Source organism: Physella acuta, unplaced genomic scaffold (assembly GCF_028476545.2).
Source record: "Physella acuta isolate Inbredline_101_S28 unplaced genomic scaffold, ASM2847654v3 ptg001586l, whole genome shotgun sequence".
Taxonomy (NCBI): Eukaryota; Metazoa; Mollusca; class Gastropoda; family Physidae; genus Physella; species Physella acuta.
The window spans coordinates 100,927-122,827 of NW_026733100.1; the positions used below are offsets into that span (position 1 = coordinate 100,927).

At 36.4% G+C, this 21,901-nt stretch overlaps 2 protein-coding genes across 3 annotated transcripts; one reads left to right on the forward strand and one right to left on the reverse strand.

The window, feature by feature from the left end:
- Window positions 1-272: 272 nt before the first annotated feature.
- On the forward strand, window positions 273-11,339 carry LOC131929052 (nucleolar protein 9). 2 transcript variants are annotated; one of them, XM_059285238.1, is made up of 13 exons: window positions 273-522; window positions 3,001-3,275; window positions 3,489-3,651; window positions 4,823-4,930; window positions 5,452-5,614; window positions 5,996-6,182; window positions 6,637-6,765; window positions 7,840-7,962; window positions 9,115-9,342; window positions 9,786-9,896; window positions 10,008-10,155; window positions 10,381-10,448; window positions 10,974-11,339. In XM_059285238.1, exons 1-13 carry the CDS (start codon window positions 354-356, stop codon window positions 11,334-11,336), a joined length of 2,235 nt encoding a protein of 744 aa, XP_059141221.1. In that variant the 5' UTR covers window positions 273-353; the 3' UTR covers window positions 11,337-11,339. The 2 variants fall into 2 exon arrangements, with proteins under 2 accessions (XP_059141221.1, XP_059141222.1); XM_059285239.1 differs by having other exon boundaries at window positions 10,977-11,339.
- Window positions 11,340-11,787: 448 nt separating this feature from the next.
- On the reverse strand, window positions 11,788-21,899 carry LOC131929048 (uncharacterized protein F13E9.13, mitochondrial-like). The gene is made up of 5 exons (XM_059285232.1): window positions 21,730-21,899; window positions 20,249-20,331; window positions 19,389-19,726; window positions 13,618-13,745; window positions 11,788-12,945 (listed from the first exon to the last, which is right to left on the reverse strand). Exons 1-5 carry the CDS (start codon window positions 21,818-21,820, stop codon window positions 12,728-12,730), a joined length of 858 nt encoding a protein of 285 aa, XP_059141215.1. The 5' UTR covers window positions 21,821-21,899; the 3' UTR covers window positions 11,788-12,727.
- Between the last annotated feature and the right edge of the window lie 2 nt (window positions 21,900-21,901).

A 21,901-nucleotide genomic window follows, 5' to 3' on the forward strand; every position in this document is an offset into this window, starting at 1 on the left:
TTAAAAAAAGCAAATCTATAGAATAAAAGATCTAGATTTAGGTCAAGACTCTAAATGGCCATATAAAATTTTCAGATATAAGAGTTTAGCAACGTCTTACATTGAATAAATGTAATAGCTTAGATTCGATCTAGAGCTTAAGAGCTAGGCCTGTTCCCCCAATTTCAAGGGACGCAAGGCAAGTATTATGTTCATTTTGTCGAAATAAGAATATACCATTTAGTTCCCTTGTTTAAAATTTTTGAGTATTTTAGTGCTGAAGAGTTACGTTTAGAAAACCAAAACAGACCCATGTGCAGTTACCATAGAATACGAGTTTTGAATACAATTTAGATCTTTAATCTTTTTTAAAAATGTCAAGGGGAAGGGGCTCATTTAGAGGGAAAAAGGGATTTCCCGACGAAATGAAACCAAACGGACCTAAAATCGGCTATTTATCAGAAGATGTAATGGCTTACTATCGAAATGTGTCGTCAACTCTGGAGGGCGGTGGAGCTTTCGATGATGACCCTGTTTTGGAAGGTTAGTTTCTTACTAAGTTTCTAGATCTAGGCTAGATCTACTTATTTAGTGTAAAAAAAATAGTGTCTTGTAGTGACACGGTTGTCTATTTTGTTACTTTTAGATCTCCAGATTATAGATCTAGATTTCTAGATCTAGTTAAGTACAAGCAACTTTCTTTTTTTTTATAAAAAAAAAAGATAGTCTGTCTGAGTCTGTCACTGTCACACTGTGTTTTCCTTTTTCGGTAATCTATCGTTTTAGGGCATTTTAGTTACTACTTTAGGTAGATCTAGATCTATGTAAAATCGCCCGCGACTAGTAATGTGAAAACAGTTGACTCCTTAAATTTTAATAATTATCATAAACTGATAAAACCATAGTTCTAGATCTACAATCTTCAATTAATTCACTTTTGTACTCGCCGGGCTATTTTAATAGTTCTATTATTTTTAAGGATGCATCTATTCGGACCCGGGTCCCAATAGCCACGGCCGCTATTGGGACCCGGGTCCTAATAGCCTCGGGCGCTATTGGGACCAGCCAATAGAATTGTTTAGATTTAGTTATACAAAAGTTCTTTTAAGATGCAGAATATATCTTTTCTGTTGTGATTTTTTTCCTTGTAGATCTAGATCTAATTCTAAATGTTGAGATCTTGCTTTAAATACCCGATATCATTACTGACAAATGTTATGATGAGCAGGTGTCGTTAGGTCTATAACATAATTATGGTCTATGGTATGAGCTTCTATGGCCGAGCGAATGTTGAGCGCGCATGTTAAAATGTGTTTTATTTATTTTTTCTTCTGTTAAACGTAATTTGATTTTATAGGTCTGTCCGTCCAAATATATATATATATTTATAATTATATATATATATATATATATATATATATATATATATATATATATATATATATATATATATATATATATATATAAAATTGTATAAGATAGCTCATATAGGCTGCAGACTACAGATCCCGGGCCCGTTTTCTTGAACACGAATATCTCGCATGCGTTGTAGTACGCTTTAATAGAAGCAAGATGTAACATTTGAACTCACAATGACCCCAAATCCGTTTTTCCCTCTTACTGGCTTGGGAGAGGGGGGGGACTACGACGTCGACAAATCTCGACAAACTCATAGCAATGGTTTTGCTATGACGTATGCTAGACGCCTACACTGCGTACACTGTTCACATCTGAACCAAAGTGAACCCAGAGTGACCCTGGCTACACCGTGTCGGTATTTTTCTTGCGCTGACCAGAAAACGCGAGCTGGCGATCAATGGAGCAACGATGTTTTTATAATTGGCGTGTTTAAAAACCTAAATCTAGAAAAAAAATCTATTTTGTAATAAAAAATAATTAAAAAAGACACAACTCAAAGGGAATTTTAAACTTAGATAAATACACTTTACTTCACACAAAATAGAGAGCTTCATAGGTTCCGATCCCGTAACTGATCGAGATTCGGGAGGTACTGCGTTCTCCACTCGACCACGACGTCTTAAGATTATTTTAAGTATTTAGTATTTAATGATTTTGTATATACAGCTAAATATATGTTATTTAGATATAGCAACACAAGAACTAACGCTAGATAATCCGCATAACTAATTACAATAAAAGACAACAAAATACGAGCAAATCCACAAGAAAAATCAAATAAACATAAAAGGTATAATTTTAATACAGGTTGTACAAGTGCTTAACGAACTTAATGCAGGGTCCCAATAGAGGCCGAGGCTATTAGGTCCCGGGTCCCAATAGCGGCCGTGGCTATTGGGACCCGGGTCCTAATAGCCACTTCCTATTTTTAATGAGCCGACCCGCGGCGTATTACATGCATCTTATCTATTTAGTTTTATTTTCTACTTTTCAGTAATTCATAATTTGTGAATTCGACAGTGCCAATGCTGTCACTGAAAATATTTGCTTTAAACTTTAAAACACTAAAACCCTCCTTCCCCCCCCCCCCCCCGTGAAAGCAGCCTTCTCTTAGTTACCTCCCCTAAGTTTAAAATAGTTTCAAACCATATTATCTGCCCCTAATAGCCATCACTAAACCCGGCTCTATGATTGTAAACATTTAGCGTGAACCACAGCTCATCAGACCATGTGGGGGTGGTTTGTGATATACCTAGAGAGGAAGAGAGGGGACTGCTAGGGGCGCTTACAGCTCGGTGTTTTCTAACGTCTCCAAGAAGAGAATAATATATAGATGACACCAACTTTTTAGCCTTCATTCTCCAAAGCAAATTTTAAAATGCTTTTCTGGCATATTTAGCCCTGAAAAACCTGCCAATTTGCTTATGGTAAACATTTTTTTAATTCTAAGAAGCTCATTGGAACTAAGATGAAAAATTGTCAGAAGTCATGCATCTGGTGTGGACGCTATAATGTTGTTAGCAACCAGCCACGCCTCCAGGTAACGAGCAATACTACTAATAGACTTAATTATTTATCATTTCCTTTAAATTTTAACTCTAGAGCAGTTCTTGAAGAATGTCTATACAACACTGAAAGATGAAGCTATTCAAGTATCTCAAAACCAGACTGTGAGTCGAATTCTTGAGATGTTGTTTTCACACAGCCAGCCCTACCACATGCATGATTTGTTCTGCCAGTTTTCAAAAGAGCTTTCAATAGTGACATTTGATCGCTTTGCCAGTCACGTCTTCCAGTCCCTGATCAGCTACTTGCCAGCTATTTATGAAAATAAAGATGAAGTGGAAAAGAATCAAGGACAGTCTTCAAATCTTCATGTAAGAAATAAAAGTTTAAAGAATTTTTTTATTTTTTTTAGTTTTTAGAAGTTTAAGTAAAGTGAAAAATGTAATATTTTGGAATAACTAGAAATGGTACTAAAATTTGTAGATAATTGCGGAATCCTTTAATGTAATTTAGCATTAATTGTTTGTGAAATTATATAGAAATTACACATAGATTAATTTGATATTTGATTTTCTCCTTGATAGACTTCTGTAGAGCAGGTGTGTAAATTCATGGAGTCGCACATGCGAGATATCATGACACACACATATGCCAGCCATGTGCTGAGATCTTTTCTTGAAGCGTTGGGAGGTGTTCCTGTCAAAGAGGAAGTTGTAAGGAGTCGGGTGTCTCGGAACCAGCGCAAAGGTATTGACAGTTTTATAAAGTGCAGTAATGTTTTAAAATTTACAACTGTGGTTTGAATAGGAAGAGTTTCACCGCATTTCCTCCATATTTTGTTTTAGCCTAGTAAATGATTTGTATGGGACAGTGTGGCAGGGTTTAGAGCGCATAACTTCCTACCCTTAAGTCTTGAGTTAGATCTCTGACTCAATTCCACCCAACTCACATTGGCACCTGACTCAAGTTAGGGAGAGTAAAGGTGGCTGGGCATAGAACTCACCTATCCCTTCATATAAAAGGGTAACAAAAACAGGTGAACTCTACTTCAACTTCTCTTTTGACCACCAGGTCTGAAAGGGTTACTTTACTTTAATCAAATACTACCAATATTACTGTTATTTGTCTTTATATTACTATATTTGGGTTAAAAAGTATCTAGAATTATTTTGTAGAGTCATTTATATTTTACAAAGAAGTAAATGCAAATTGTTGGGAAATTGCAAATGTTTGTTACATTAGTAGCAAATGTAAATTGTAGCTTATTTCCCGAACTAATATACCATAATGGCTTTTGACTCAGTGTTGATTAATTATCATTTAAAAATTCCATTTAAATATTGTGTTAATACTTAGTAATTTAAATATAAACTTTACCCCTATAAAATCATAATGATGACCTTATGTTAAACCATAAGATTTGAATGAAAGTGTGGTGAAATAGATGGAAGGTGTGTATGTGGAACATAGTAATGTAAATTGTGTATGGATACCCTGATTTAGACTGTGTGTAGTCCACGTTTGTTGATGTGTGTGTTGTTGAACATTGTGAAAGAGTGTAACAAGGGAAGTGACTGGTCAAATGACGGCTGATGTGTTGTGAGTAGAGATAAAGGAGAGGCATGCATGCATCAGTGGATGGGTGTGGCAGTCATTGGTTGTACTTATAGATGAAAGGATAAGACATTGGAAATAAGAGAGAAGTGATAATGCTGTTACTTGGAAAAAGTCCATATTGAAACACTCGAGCATCTTGTGTTTGAGTCCCTTCTTGTTGAAACTGGTAAATCACCCCTCACGGAAATTTAGGACATATTTATTAATAATACTTTACATTTTTTAAAAAGACTAAAAACTTTTATTTCCTGGTAATTCAAACAAATCAGTTAACGAGTATTTATTTTTCTTATCCAATCAGCTGAAACAGTTGGACCAGCAAAGTTCTCTTACAAGGCACTCAGCAGGGACTTTAAATCATCATTTGAGTTGCTAACAGATAAACTCATGAAGCTTTGTAATTATGAAGGTACTTTATTTTTATTTATGGGTTTTTACAAGTACAAATTATTTGTATATTTCACCGAACTTTGTAAGAAAAAAGTTATTTTTACATTTTGGAAGTAATTAAACCAAAGAGGTTTTGCATTTTCCTTGGCAACATGAGTTGACATGTTTATAGAATTTACTAGAGATCTTATTCATAGTTAATTTGAAATTCCTGTACTGCTCCCTTAAATCTGACCAGAGTTGAAAAAACTTGCCTTTTCTGACTTATTAGTTAGTAGGAAAAAAGAAATAGTCATTAACCTTGGCTATCAAAGGAAAGGTGTTGTCAGCTAGTCTTCACTATGCTCAGCTGTCTTTAATTTCCATAGCTTATTTCAGGTACCCATCAGAGTCGGGTAGACTCAGCAACATCCTGACATTTCTGATGCTAACAAAAACCATACTTTTAGGTTATCAAACATGCACTCAGCTACATTTCCAATTTTTACAGTATATCAGATGAGACTTGTGGGTTAAACATTTTTCTTTAATCGTCCACAGACCACTTAGCAGACTCTAATTACTGCCCAGTACTACAGACAGTCCTGCTTACTCTCCACAAGACATCACCTGAAGCCTACAATGAGCTGTCCAACACAATTATAGAGAAAACTTGCACAATGACAGAGAGTGCAGAGTCTGCACCAGATGATGTCACAAAGAAGTGAGTTGGTTGGTTGATACAAATATTTTCATTTAGTCAGCGCTTGTCGGGTGAAGTAGTACTAGATTGTTTTTTTTTTACCTCTGCATAAGGAGGGAGAGTGTTGTCATCACCATACTTAGTGGGTTTTATTTGGCTGATTGACTATGACTTCAGCCTGTTTTTTATCTGACTGAGCTTCCACAGCTTTTTGTTTAATCAGAACATCAGCAAAGGCAGCAGTTATTAGAATACAGAAGATCCTATCATGGAACAGTAGCTTCCCTCACCCTGATCTGCCCTGGGGCACACAAACAGTTCAGAACATTCAGACCGTCGCTTCACCACCCAACCAGAGCTTCAATGTATTAACCTAAAAGATAATATTTGAATCACCTACAGGATTCCAGACATAGTACAGAATGAGATTGGCTCCTATCTCATTGAGCTGTTGATCACACTGGCAGATAAGAAAAAGCTGAAAGAACTGTACAAGCTCCTATTTAAGGACAAGCTTATCTACTTTGCTGCTCATCCCATAGCAAACTATGTGCTACAGAAACTGCTGACTGTTGTTGACAGTAAAATGGTAGGCATAGTTTTCTGGGTTTTTTTAATTAGCACCAATTAACGTTGTTCATTAAAATGATGTTAGGACAAGAAAAGATGTTTTTTGCATGTCTTGCAGTGTGGTTTATTTAAAAAGTGCTGCTTGTTCATGTTTCAGTCTTGTTTGAAAATAAATAATAAAAATATCCTCCCCATTATAACACCCCCCACCCCCACCCCATTCAAATGTAGAAAAATGCTACATATGAATGACTCCATTATAATATTTTCATTCTAAATGCTAAAAAATACAAAATCCATTATTTTATTTATTTAAAAATGTGCTCTACAAATGTTTTAACTTTTAGTGTTAGGATCAGCACCAGTATGATTTTAAAAAATTAGGGCTTCCTTTTTGAAAATAAATACATGTTTTTTAAAAAAAAGATTATTTAGCTACATTTGTAAAACATTTTAAGTAATTTTATTTTCAGTTTCAGAAAATTTTAGCTGACATAACCCAGTATATGGAAGATATTTTAGCAGTCAATCATATTGGTGTGATAACCAAGCTAGCTGAGGCTTGTTGTCGGACCAATTCTGCCCAGGAGGAGTTTCTTGAGGTAATTATGTTCTATATCAAGACAATAGTGGCGCAGTATGAATTGTACCCAGCCCATTCTCCCCTTGGCTGGTTTGTACAATTGTGGTCAAACTATTAAATAGAATTATATAAGGATTAGATCTAGTCACCTTGACTAAGTGACTTATTGCATCCTGTGCTTATTTTTGTTAATTGATTAAAACAAATCATTAGATACTTAATCTAGGTTAATTACTGATTGACAGAAGGATTAGTTACTTTCAAATGACCATATAATATGTATTCTTTAGCAGATGGTAGTCTAACACACAAGGAACATTAAATGACAAAACAACCAAGTTTTACTTTGCACTGTTTTTTAAGGTGCATTGTCAGAACAACTTGCATCATATTATCTAAGCTAACTGATGGGTACTACTGGCTAGGGTCATATCAAACGAGGCAGTTTTGCCAGAAGACTTGCGTCTTTATGAGAACCTCATTGACAGGGACCCTTATGTCAGGAGTCCTAATGACTGAAGCCCTTTTGTTGGGAGCCTTATTGACGGGTCCATTTATGGCTAGCCGTTTTGAAACTGCATTGTTTTGTAAACATAGGCATGCATTTTTTTAACATAAATTTCTTTCTACTGTACGCTTATTTTGCGCTCTGCCTAGAATGGGCATAAAATAATCTGGGATTACATTATACAACTATTTTATACGTGACATTTGTTAAAAAATGAAGTTAAGTATAAAAAAAAATTGAATTTATTTTAGTTTGGAGTCAGTTTGCGGCGTTGTTCTGTTTTTCATTAGCACTTTTTGTTTAAAAGATAGCTACAATCTTCTACAAGTTGCAGCTTTTACTGGGTGTTTTTTCCACAAACTGTGAACTGTGAAACCTGCTAAAATGGTTCATCATATCTCAATTATTTCTCGTATTTCAAAGCAAAACATCGCTTGTTCTAAAGCATGTATCTAAAAAAACAATTGTCTAGTACCCGTGTATTTGTTGATGGTGTAATTGATGTCAAAATGTGCAACTATATGAGTTTTACAGTCAGTGTAATAATATAAACACAGCAGTAAAAAAAAATATCTTCCATTCCAGGCGCTAATGGCAGCTTTCCACTGTAAGACACCAGAGACAAGAAAAAGCAAAATTGTTCCACTTTTGGCCTCTCTACAAACATATGAGATGTTTTATAAAGAGGATTCAAGCCAAGGAGATGGGGTAATAGCTCTTAACATTATGTTAGTAAATAAGACTCTCTTTTTTGATCAACTATCATCATCATCTTTTCCATTTTATTCCCCAAGACATGTGGCCCTGCACAGAAAGCTGTTTACACTTTTGCTGGTCTCTGGCAATTTTCTTCACAGCCCCCCAAAATAGTCCTGCCCTGTCAATTGCTTTTCTGCTGTGAACCTCCTGTCTACCTTGGCCTTATTGTTCAACTATTTACATTTTACACATTGCTCATTATTTCTTGTTTCACTATTAAATGTTTAAAAAAACAATTTATACACTTTGATTTTGTACCTGTGATTTTTTTATGCTCCTTTACTGTCAATTCACTAACACACTTTTCTATACAGCTGAAAGTTTGAAGTAGTGTTTTGGCTATAAATGAATATTGTGAAGATAGGACAGAGTTTAGCTTGTCACTAGCCCTGTTTCCTTTTTAGGCAGAAGGTTTCTGGTCAAAATAGTTACACGTCTGTTTTATATGCCAATTTTGAGATGTGTCCTTGAATCTGGCCAAACTAAACAGTTCTGTCTTGTATTATGTGTTCAATCTCTTTTATCATCTTCACCCATTGCTTTATATGGTAAAAATCAGTTTTGCGACAAAACAAATTTAATCTAACTGGTTATACAAAAAAAATTGATTGTTAGATTGTTAGTACAGTCATACCTAAGTTATTGTGGTAAATAAGGACCAGAACCGACAGCTATAAGTGAAAAACCGCGAAGTAGTGCCATCCTCTCAATTTTTACATTTTTGTATATGAAATATGTATAATATCGATAAGTGTATATGAAACCATATAAATGTTATCATTAGAACATTAAAGAAAAGTTTCAACTAAATGCAATATTAATAGTATATATTACATGCTTAAAATAATGTATTAATAATATAATATAATATGTGTGTGTAATGAGTGTAGATGTAAAAAAAAGTGTTCTTCCTCAATTTTGAATTTTTATGAATATTTTTGAACAATCAGTGATATTCTGAAGCCGCAATAAATGAATCGCAAAGTAGCAAGGGATGACTGTAATTTTACTTTACATCTATTATATTTGGCAAATAAAACTATTCTATATTGAGCTAATTATGAATTTACATTGAAAATGTATCAATGTACTTTGTTACAGACATCCAGAAGTCTTTTGAAGACTGTGAACTTCCATGGCTCACTCATTTTACAACAGGTTTTTAATTTCACCAACACAAAGCTGGTTGCTTCAAGCTTGACCAGTCTCTCACCCACTGAGATCGCAGGCCTCTGCTGTGATAAATGTGGAAGTCACGTGATAGATGTTTTCTTTCAGAGCGAGACTATACCTGATAAAATTAAAAGCTCCTGTATTAAAAACCTACAGGTAAAATAACGTTTTTATTTTAGAAATAAAACCAACATGAAAACCTTTATAATAACAAGCTTTTAAATGCACTGAAAATTAAAAAATAAAACTAATTTGTTTTTTTATAATGAAAGCATATTAGTTTTATTTTCTTATTTTCAGTGAATTTAAAAACTTGATATTATAAAGTTTTATATGTTGGTTTTATTTGCCATTTTTTTAGTTACTTGTTCAAAATGAAGTTAACACTATATGAACTACAACTAAAAAATATTTAATCTTGATTTTACATATCAAACTGAAAGTATGTAACTGTTTTACTGTACCATTAAAATGGGGGGACACAAAATTTAGTTACAAGTACGTTTTTGGAGAAAGGGAATATATGATTTACACTATTCATTGAGTGGATTAATGGCTCTAGTATACATTTCTAAACACTGTCTACGTTACATTTGCAGGGGGTGTATATAAACATTGCTTGCAACAGAAGTGGATCACGCTGCCTGGAAAATATATGGAAGTGTTGTTCTCTCAATCAGAAAACTTTAATAGCGGAAGATCTATCCAAGGTAAACTGTTTTAATGTTGTAAGTTAATTACATTGTCTTAAGAGTTAAACATTGCTGCTTAAAAGAAAAAATAAATATCTATGAATTAGTGTTTTTTGTTTGTTATTTCAGCATCAGGAAAGGCTGGAGGGTGACCAGTGGGGCCGTTACTTGTATGCAAATTTTGCCATCAGTAAATTTGTCCAGCGTAGGAAAGAATGGGCGGAGATTCAAGGAGCAAACGCTAAGAAACAACAAATACTTCAAGAAATTTTGCAAGGTAAAAAAAAATGGAATTTTTTTTTTCAATTTACATTTTAATGTATTTTATTTTTAATGTATTTTATTTATAAGCAATAAATACTATTTTCTTTAAGTTTAAACTTTAACTTTTCTTTAAGTTTAAAATGTTAACTTAAATATTTTCTTGTGTGAAAATGTAAGCTTTGTCAAGTGGATTTATTTATTTGTTTTGAGTGTTTTTTAAATTGTTTATTTTCTCTAGGCAATGCTGGCAAGAAGAAAAGAAAACAAAAATCTGGAGTTACAGAGGCAGCTCAAGTTGAAGAAAGTGTAAGTTTTGTTATAAATTTATAGGTATTCTTAATAAATAATAGTAATTATAATAAAAAATAGTCACTAAAAATTGTCCTTTTTATTTACTAATAACCACTTACAAAAACTTCTTTTTTATTTCTTAAAAGTATTTGTTAAAATATTTTCATGATTTTACTGGTTTAATGTTTGTGTTTTCAATAATTATTATTTAACTGGAATCTTTTTTTGTTTAAATATGTTTTCTTTTGCATTATGCGCATTATACTTTTTCTTATGGTTAAACATATTGTAGCCTTATATAGTTGGAGATATTGAGGTCGGGGAACAGGGTGTTTCAGTGGTGATTTATGTTTTAAAATGTTTACATAAAACCAAATACAGGGTCTGAGCCAACAGTCTGTTTAACATGTGCTGTTTGCTTTTCAGTCACTGTTGGTTAAATGACACCTATAGATGTGTTGGTTTTTTAAATATTCATAATGCGTTAAAATAATGTTATGGTTATATTTTGTTTACAATTATATCAATTTTTTTTATCAGCAGCCAACTGAATCACTATCCATAGACACAAAGACAAAAAAGCGCAAACAAGAAACAAATGATTCCACTAGTAAAAATTCATTTAAAAAAACAAAGCTAGGCACCCAAGATAATCCTGCAGATGAGGAAGAAGTCCATCCAAAGACACAGAGTGAAGAGACAAAACTTAAGAAAAGACAGAGAAGAAAAGAGAAGCAGAGAGTTGTCAGGAATGTTGACACAGATGACAGTGCTGCAGCAACTGGAGGGAGCAAGAAAAAGAAGAGCTCGGAGAAAACAAATGTAAATAGTAAGACCCTGGATGAGGACATTTCTCAAGTCAAAAAAGACAAGTCTGGAAAAAAGAAAAAGTTGAAAAAATAAATAATTAACAATTAGAATTTGTATTTCTTTTGTTTTTGCACGTGATTATTCATTTATGTTGTTTGTCTGTTCTTTAGAATGCTTAAGGATGAGTCATACAATTCTATTACCCCCTTATAACAAGCCCAAATGTGTTAAAACTATAAATAAGACAAGGGGTGCAAGTAACATTGGATGACAAATTTTATGGAAAAGTGTGATTACATTTACTTTGTTACTTCTCTATAGACTGGTATGGAAGTGTAGTGTATTTAAAGTCTATAAGTGAACCCAGTATTATTAGGTGCAATGTCATTTCTTACTTTTTTTTTTTTGACTAACTGCAGCATGACATCAAATGACTTGTGAGTATATAGCTGCCAAAGCACCACACAAAAATAATCATTCAGCAAAAAGTTATTTTAAAATTATTTTGTATGGTAATAAGCAACAATGACTCTTAATTGTGAAAACAGCAGTTTATTGGTGTTCTGTAAAATCATCTAAAGTGAGCAACTGTGAACATATAAGTTGCCATAAAGATACCCCTGTAAATTGTAAACATGGTATAACTATAAAATAAGGCTGACCAGAATATATTTGTGATATAAAGATTAACAATCATGATGATATAACATCAACTTGACCAACTTGCAAATCAAATGGTTACATGTCTTTTGAATAAGATTGGGATGAGAATGAGTGTTTAAGTTAAACCATTTTTTAATAATGAACACATTTATAAATTTTCATTATCTCAAAGTACAGAAAAAAAATTGTTATACACAACACTAATCTATAAAAATATCAATTTGATATCGACACCATTGGAATGTTTTATGTTCCTAACAGATTTCCAGTCTACCAGCAGTTTTTAATGAACAAGAACATGTGTAAAATTAAAATGCTTGGCATTGCAAAACAATTATATTACTTAAAATCACACAACCAATTGCTTATACAAAATGTACAATATCATTAGTGACAATTTTAAAATCTAGTAATTTCTATGTAAAACATCAATTAAAATTTAAAAAACAATAAAGTTCTGACAATAATGAAAAAAATCTGAATATAATATTACAAGTGATAATTTTACATAACTACCTTGGTACATCATTTCTACATAGAATATAGATCCCTACAATTGCAAAAAAAATACTACATGAAATGACAACAATCCATAAAAATCTAAGGACAATAAAATTGATCTGAACTCAAGTCATAACTGATAAAACAGTCAATTGTAATACTGCTAAATGTGAAACATATTCAAGTATTGGGTTTCATTTTATACCAGATAAGTTAACCTGCTTAATGAAAATGGATAATAAATTACAAATGGTGATGCAGGCTGTAACATGAGCCAGTGTTCTCTAGCCAAGCAGAATCAAAAAGCTGATTATAATCCACTACATAATCATTGTTGATTCAATGGGGACGTGCCTGACCTGGTGGACAGTCTCCATAAACTTCTGGACCCTGGCCACATCAATCTCCTCCAGCCAGTTGCTGTCCAGCTTGAAGTGTGAGCCCACGATGACAGCATGGGCCTGGCTGTACTGGTGGTAGTTGTCCTGGGTCACCCCGGACCCAACAAGCACTGGGATGGTGACACCTCCCAGCACGGCTAAAAAAAAGCACAGAAATAAACTTTGGCAAAACACATTTTTAATCTACATTTTACAACAAAAAATAATAATTTCAGGGTTTCTTGTAAAGATGGCAGGATATAGTATACTTTATGTAACATAAACTTTGGTTTCAAAGTACATTTCTTCAATGTACTCAATTGTTTCTGAGTGGTGTGGCAATGATGTGAACTCACCACAAACATTTCCATGACCTGTCAGTTAACAGATATGAGCATTAGCCAGAAAACTTATTAACCTCATCAGCTCTGTGTTGCATGCAGCATGTTAAGTACCAATATTTAGGAGCAATTTTTTGTGGATTCATAATGCTAGGCTGACTAATTTTAATCAGTTTTGCTTAGTTTTTCTTAAGCCTATTTCCAGTAAAATATCAAGCGGACACTACATTCACTGCAGGTTCTAACATGTCCGACAACCCCCCCCCCCCCCCCCCCCCTCCAATTTTTGGTGGAATCGTTATGCTAGGTTGAAAAACTAATCAATTTCTCAAGGTTGTTAAGTTTTTCTCACAACATATAAGCCTATTGTCAGTAAAATATCAAGCGGACATCACATCCACTTGAGGTTATTTACACTTCCAAACCTCCCACCCTGCCAAGGTTTCCAACCTACAATAAGATACCCCCAAAAAAAACAGCTGTTTCTACCTTTAACTTCTGTATCACTAGCAGCTTTCCCAGTGGCATCCCCTGTAACAATAACTCCATCACTCAGGAAGAACTCAGCAGCTTGAGCTGTGTTGACTATATCCACGTCACTTGTTATAGCATGAGCGCTGTGGATACAGGGATTGTTATGTACAGAGATGGGATGGAGTGGTTGGATGGTAGAGCACACAGGGATTGTTGTGTACAGAGATGGGATGGAGTGGTTGGATGGTAGGGCACACAGGGATTGTTGTGTACAGAGATGGGATGGAGTGGTTGGATGGTAGGGCACACAGGGATTGTTGTGTACAGAGATGGGATGGAGTGGTTGGATGGTAGGGCACACAGGGATTGTTATGTACAGAGATGTGACAGTATGGGATGGAGTGGTTGGATGGTAGAGCACACAGGGATTGTTATGTACAGAGATGTGACACTATGGGATGGAGTGGTTGGATGGTAGAGCACACAGGGATTGTTATGTAAAGAGATGTGACAGTATGGGATGGAGTGGTTGGATGGTAGAGCACACAGGGATTGTTATGTACAATGGGTCGGCGTGGTCGAGTCGGTAAAGCTCATGGTTGCTAAACCGAAAAGCCACGAGTTCGAACCCTCGGGCAGATGAGGCTCTTTAGCTGGGGACAGCCACTCTTCTAGGAGAGACAACTCCAAAATTAAACAACTGCTGCCTTGTAGTTTGTTCTTGGTTGGACAAAGGCTATGGAAGCAAATCCAAAAAGAAAAGCAGGCTGAAATCGGAGTCAATGGCCTCAATGGCGCATAACCAGTTGACACGTAACGCTTAATTGTGTTGGAGGCGTGGTCGAGTCGGCAAAAAGCTCATGGTTGATAAATTTGAACGAAGTCTCGAATTCAAACCCACTGGCAGATAAATCTCGATCCCCTTCAACACTAATAATTAAGAACGAAGAAGAAGAAAAAGAAGAGTTATGTACAGAGATGTGACAGTATGGGATGGAGTGGTTGGATGGTAGAGCACACAGCTGCTAACCCAAAAGTCGCAAGTTCGGATCCCAAACTTACCTCTGTAGGACATCCTGAGTCTACCGAACTCAGATGGGGACCTACTTCATATTAGGGAAAGAAAAGTGGCTGGGCATAGAGCTAACCACACTAGTTCTTCATATACTGAGTTAACAGAAAAAGGTAAACACTGTTTCCTCTGCCCTATTTACTACAAGGACAGAATGGATAACTTCATTTTTTTTTTTAAAAACAATATTTCAGCGTTACTTTTGTTTATTTATAATTAACAGCTCAATAGAATTCAAGATACCTTATCATGTTACAAAAGAAAAGGTCTGTTGAAATGTGCTACATTGTGATAGATTACCAAAAACATACTGGAAGCTAATTGGGTCTGTCATTTAGGAAAGTTCTGTATCACTGCCAGGAGATTCTTCCACTTTACAACTTGTCAAGATACTTAAACATACAGGTGCAGACTAGTCATTAAACCTTGTAGGAGTTACTAACTGTGCTGGGGTATGGGCGGCTAAACACAGATCTCCCTAGTCCTCATTCTGAGCTATCTTTTCCATGTGTTTCAGCTGTAACTTATCTAATTGGTGCCAGCCTCAAGTTCACATCACCAGGGTAACCTTTCCTTCCTTTGCTTTGTTGGTTCCATTTACAGCTTGTCTGGTGTTTTTTGTAAATTGTGGCAAATCTAGCCCCATCTTCCCTTTCTATTGGTCTTTGGCCTGTCCTTTGAAGAAAGTTGGCACTGCTAATGGTGTCTGACCAGGGTTTTCTTCAACACAAATATTAGTTCAACATGTTAGGGACCTATAGCCAGTTGACTGACTTCAGCCTCCTTTTTTTTCTTTCATAGCCTTTGTCCTTCCAAGAACCATCTGCAAGGCAGCCATTTGTTATTTTGAAGATTTCTCTCCTAGAAGGGTTGCAGTCCCCAGCTAATAACTTGGGAATCTGAACTTTAAACTTTTGGAGTTAGTTACCATGTGTTCTCATGCCTGACCAAGGTGTGGAACAATATTCTCAAACAAAGCCATCAACAAGACTATCTAAAGCTCCACAACTACTAGCAAGTAGAGAAGTCCTTTGGATGTGCTAGTAAAATGAGGAGCAGATGTAGCTTCAGATCAACAGTTCCTGGTTCCTTCATTCAACATCAAGCTGTAGTCATTCAGCAGACCACATCACAAATTTAACATGTAATGTTTAAAGTGCAAAAAGAAACAAGAATCCTTCAACTGTGAAGTTGAAAGCCATCTAAAATTGATGGAAGAAAGTATGGGAAACTATTGGTTAGAGTTGTTACAAATTTGCAAATCAGCAGGTTATGAAGTCCAGGGTCTGAAAAACAGGGAACTCAAAGAGTGGATGACACCAGCTAGAAGAGATTTAGAGTAAAACATTAACCAATGCCTGGACCAGCAGAAGAAGGAAGTCCCATCAATCAGAGTGCAAGAGGTGACTAGAAATGCCATCAATCAGAGTGCAAGAGGTGACTAGAAATGCCATCAATCAGAGTGCAAGAGGTGACTAGAAATGCCATCAATCAGAGTGCAAGAGGTGACTAGAAATGCCATCAATCAGAGTGCAAGAGGTGACTAGAAATGCCATCAATCAGAGTGCAAGAGGTGACTAGAAATGCCATCAGAGTGCAAGAGGTGACTAGAAATGCCATCAATCAGAGTGCAAGAGGTGACTAGAAATGCCATCAATCAGAGTGCAAGAGGTGACTAGAAATGCCATCAGAGTGCAAGAGGTGACTAGAAATGCCATCAATCAGAGTGCAAGAGGTGACTAGAAATGCCATCAGAGTGCAAGAGGTGACTAGAAATGCCATCAGAGTGCAAGAGGTGACTAGAAATGCCATCAATCAGAGTGCAAGAGGTGACTAGAAATGCCATCAATCGGAGTGCAAGAGGTGACTAGAAATGCCATCAATCAGAGTGCAAGAGGTGACTAGAAATGCCATCAATCAGAGTGCAAGAGGTGACTAGAAATGCTTCAATCATGAAATGACATAAGAGGCTGCATGACAAAAGGGTAGAGCAGAATCACAGGAATTTTGTCAGGCAAGAGTACCAACCCCAGTAGGCCAGTGAAGAATAAAGTTGACTTAACAATAATGGGATAAAGAACAGAGATATCGTCAGGTCCAATGCTTTGAGAGTATTTTTAATACATCTCCCCCCTCCCCCCATCTATTCCAGAGAGCAACAGAACTACTACACATGAACATATATTGAGAGTTATTGATTTGAGAATCAGAAGATCAGCCTAAAACAAAAAAAAAGCTGGAGTTTGGACCCTCACCAAGCAGCTTGATGACCTTGACTTTGTAGCGTATCTCCTCTCACATCATCAACAACATGCCCATTCCAAGCTAGGCAAACTCGCTCAAGACACTCTTGAAGAACAACTTGATGAAAACAAAGGTGAAGAGAATTTTCAACAAATAGGAGCTTTTACTTCATACAGAATAAGTCAGCTTGGTTGAATGGTAAAACATACAACTGTTAACCCTGAAAGCCTTGAGTTTAAGTCCCTGAGTTCACACAGCTCTGGCGGGTACCTAACTCAAATTAGGGAAAGTAAATGCATTTGAGCATAGTGCTGACCACACTAGGTCACAGACAATAGGTCACAAAAATAGGTGAACAGGTTTGAAAGGGAACATTTACTTCAAGTTGAAGGAAAAACTAATTCTGAGGTAGACTGCTCCAAATATATTGGATTTGAAGTAAGCAAGGTATGAGAGAGCAGTTGAGGACATCAAAAGTCACATAAGCAGGTCATGGTGCATTTTACCATTATCTGGAGTATGGCAAGGCTGCATGCTTTTGCCAATAATCTTTTTGATAGTCTTTGACTAAATCATGAGAAGAACAACCTCAGACCAAAAATGGTGGAATTCAGTGGACCATAACTTAACAGCTGGAGTATCTAGATTTTGTGGGTGACATCAGCATCCTCTCACATCAACAACAGCATGCCCAGCCCAAGCTAAGCAAACTCAGTGAAGAAGCTCTTAAGACAGGCTTAAAGTTAAAGATCAACTGGAAAAAAAACAGAGGTGATGAAAGTTAAAAATAAAAAGGAGCTCCCACTAGAAATGACTATTTTTGGGGGTGAATTGCTTCACGTATCTAGGAAGTGTAGTAAGCAAGGTTGGGAGAGCAGATGAGGACATCAGCAAGGCCAGGTATGCATTCAACACTCTTAACACAACCTGGACGCCAAGAGCACTGTCTACACTTTCCAAAATACGACTATTTGACAGCAATGTGAAATCTGTTCTCCTCTATGGTTCTGAGACATGAAGCTACACAAACTAGTAACAACAAACATCAGATTTTCATTTATGGATGCTTCTGCCACAAGTTTAACATCAGGTGGCCTGACAAAATTACCTATACCAAACTGTGGAGAAAAGCTGGGCAAAGAAATATAAAACAGCAAATGTGTAAACCAACTCGTAACATCACCAGACAGGCTCTAGATTGGAATCCCCAAAGTAACAAGAAAGTAGGTTGGCCAAACCAAACTTGGAAAAGGTCAGTTGTCAGTGAAGCTGAAGCAGCTGGAATGTCGTGGGTCCAACTTGGAGGAATCCCCCAGAAGGGGTCCAAAGAAATGATAATGATGAATAAACTTCAGACCTTGGTAAACATATGCCTGAGCCACATCAGGTGGCCTGTGAAAATTACAAAGTCTATGCTATGGGAAAAACCTAGGTAAAACGCTTTGGTAAAGAAATACAAAAGTACAAATAAGGATGGATTGGATATACCAACTAACAAAATCAACAGACATGCATTAGATCAGAATACCCAAGAAACAAGAAAATTGGCTGATAAACATACATAGGAACACAAGAAGCCAGAATGTTTTGGACTCAACATGGAGTTTAGTTAGTTAGGTTTGCCAGTCGTCCCTCCTGGGACATAGGCCGCTGACAAGAGCTTTCCAGACGTCTCTGTCCTGGGCTAGTCTCTCCAACTGACCCCAGGTGTATCCAATCTTCTTGGTGTCTTCTGCCATGTCACGTCTCCAGGTCTTTCTTGGTCTTCCTCTCCTCCTCCTGCCCTGTGGATTCCAGATGAGGGCCTCTCTTGTTATGCTGGATACAGACTTTCTGAGTGTGTGGCCAATCCATTTCCATTTTCTCTGGAGGATCTCTACTTCAACTGGCAGTTGATTTGTCCGTTGCCATAGAACATCATTTCTGATGGTTTTAGGCCAGCGAATTCGCAGGATCTTTCTGACGCATGCGTTTATAAATGATTGTATTTTCTTCTTATTTATGGCAGTTATTCTCCATACAACATGGAGGAGTCACCCAAATTACAGTAAGATGGAGAGAGCATTGGAGTACCTTTGCTTCACAAGAGGTCCCAGTGAATAATGTTGAGACTGTATCAGTGAGATCAATATGTTCAGTTAATTTGTAAGAACTAAGGGGGAATGTTCATGGGTTAAGTGGTTTAGAAGTGACTGCCAGTGAGGGATTATTTCAGTAAAAAGATTTTAAGTTTTGTTACATGAAAACTCAAAACTTTCAAGTTCTGTTCCTGTAAGATGTTCAGTACACCCAGCTCTGATGGCAGGCTGGTATGGTGGAGAGTAAAGGCAGATAGTAGACTAGCTGACCACACATTTCGTTTATAGAGCAAAGGCAAACCTATGCCCATCCTGAGAACTTCTAGTTTGAGAGGAAGCTTACCTTCATTTTAAAATAAAACTAGGCTTTCACCATGAAATGGACAGCTCACCTGTGTTTCTTCTTGACATCAGTAAACACCATGACATCTTCAGCATTTATGTGTTTACGAAATCTCATGAGTTCACCAGCGCAAGCATTCATCAGCCCTTCATCAGCTACATGAGAAAACACAAATCCCTCTGCTCTGATAAACTGCAGCCCAGCTGCTTTGGCTACTGCCAGGGCTTCTTTGTTGGCTCCAGCTAAAACCTGCACGCCCACCGGAGCGTGGGAGAAGATGCGCTTGACTTCATGGCAAACAACAGACATGACTGAAGTGACTTCAGGGCCAACTTGAGAGCTATGCAGGTAGGGTATATCATGCATGTTTTCTACAATGATTCCATCCTAGAACAAAATATTTCAATCAATATATCTTAATTAGATTTGTATTCTACTATATTTGAACTATAAACAATTTTTAGAAATAAAGTAATAAATGTTATTTGCATTTATAAATATTATCTATGATAATTCACAGTTCACCAAACCATAAGTATTATGATCATCACTATCTTTTCCCATCTGTGCCTAAGGCATATGGGGCAGATGAAGTAGAGACCATCATTTTCAATGACCTAAGCATACAAGGGGGCATTGTGGTCAGCACTATGCCCAGCTGCCTACGTTTCCCTGACGAGAGTCAGGTACCCATCAGAGTTGGGTGGACTGGGACGGATGTCAAACAGACCCAAGTCTGGAATCCAAGCTTGAGACTTTCAGGTGACCAGACATAAGCTCTACCATTGACAACACAGGCCCTAAGTATTGTGATAAAAGACAGAAGTGCCCCTGATCACCTTAAATGATAGTTGGAATATCCATTTTATTATTTGAATATTTTTTTTAAATAAGAAAAAATATACATACAACCCCAGCATGTTTATAAATAGCTGCTTCTTTACATGCAATGTCAACTATTTCCTTTACAGAGTGACTGTTCCGTGGAGTACCTGAAAATTGTGATAAGGAAAGGACAATTGTAAGTTAGTTACTTGGATTGGCTTACTTTCTTTTGGCTAAAACTAACCATATAAAATATTCCCAATTGCATTACTCGTATTATATAGGGCCTACTACCAGAGGCATAGCGAGGGGGGGGGGGGCGGGGTGCGGACCGCACCGGGTGACACCAGGCGAAAAATAGTAAAATATACAGAGAAAAATTTGAGGGGGGGGGGGGTGCACATCGAAAATTGAAAGTTTGTCCCTGGGAAGGGTTGCTATGCCTCTGGGGGGTGACACCATTAAGTGCCGCACCGGGTGACACCCGACCTCGCTACGCCACTGCCTACTACTACTAGTATTACTACTCCTTCCTTCCTTAGCATTCTGAATCATTGTGGTAGTGCAGTCTAGTAGTTAAAAACTTAAAAAGTAAAAGTAGACTTAAAGTTTTAGTGCTTTCTACTTATTTTATTATACTAGATCTATAGAAATATAGATGATGATGAATCCTGAATGAATTGAATGGGGTAACTTTAGGGCTTGGGGTTCGTTTAAAGTTTAACTTCACTGTTACTGTTTCACTCGCAACTTGAGCCATGCTCACCAGCATTTCTCCCATTTAGTACTCAGTAACACTGGATACCGTCAGATCAGATACTCAGTACAGTTACAGTTGAGTATTGACGTATGTATTGTGTCACAGTGTGACAGTACAACTGCTGATGAGCTGAGGGAGGAGCAGCATAGCGTGCATGACAACTAGATCTGGTAATCTATCGTTTTGGGTACGTAAAATCGCCCGCGACTTGTAATGTGAAAAACAGGTGACTCCTTACATTTTAATAATTATTTAACATTTTGAGGAGGATTTATGTTTTGAAAAATACAAAAATGTTTCCTTGTTTCATTTATGTACCTGTTTTTAAACAGTTGAATTAAAACTTTTCAGTAATAGATGAACACCAGCGATGTTTCCAACAGATGCAACCATGCTCATTTACTATAGCAGCCATCTTGTTAAAGTTTTATTTTTATAGACTTATAGCGCAAGATTCAAGCGGAAGTCACTCTATTTTACAAATGGCCGCTGTTTATATAGCAAATCTTGCTTGCAGACACTGCTGTTTAAAGTTAATTTCTGGCCTATATTGACATATTTAGCCATTGATTTAGGTTTATTATTCATTTATCTATAATATTTGACACAAGCATATCACAATATACTTCTATTACAGCCTTGACATTGAGGTAACGTTTTCGTACATTAATAGCCGCGGGCGATTTTACGTACCCAAAACGATAGATTACCCTAGATCTAGATGTAAAACCGTTTATTTTTATTAATGGAGGAAAACTAGCTTTAAATATCATTGTAGCACATACACATTAAACTAACTTCTGACCTGGTAACGCTCTAACATGAATCATTCCAATAACATTGCCAGTTTTATGTTTGAATGTTCCCCAGAAACGTTCTAGTACGGAGGCCGCCATTGTTGTTGATATTTTTGGAGGTGTGTCTCAACCAACCAATCAAAACATTTGACATGCGCAGTGGGCCGCAACATGGCTAAG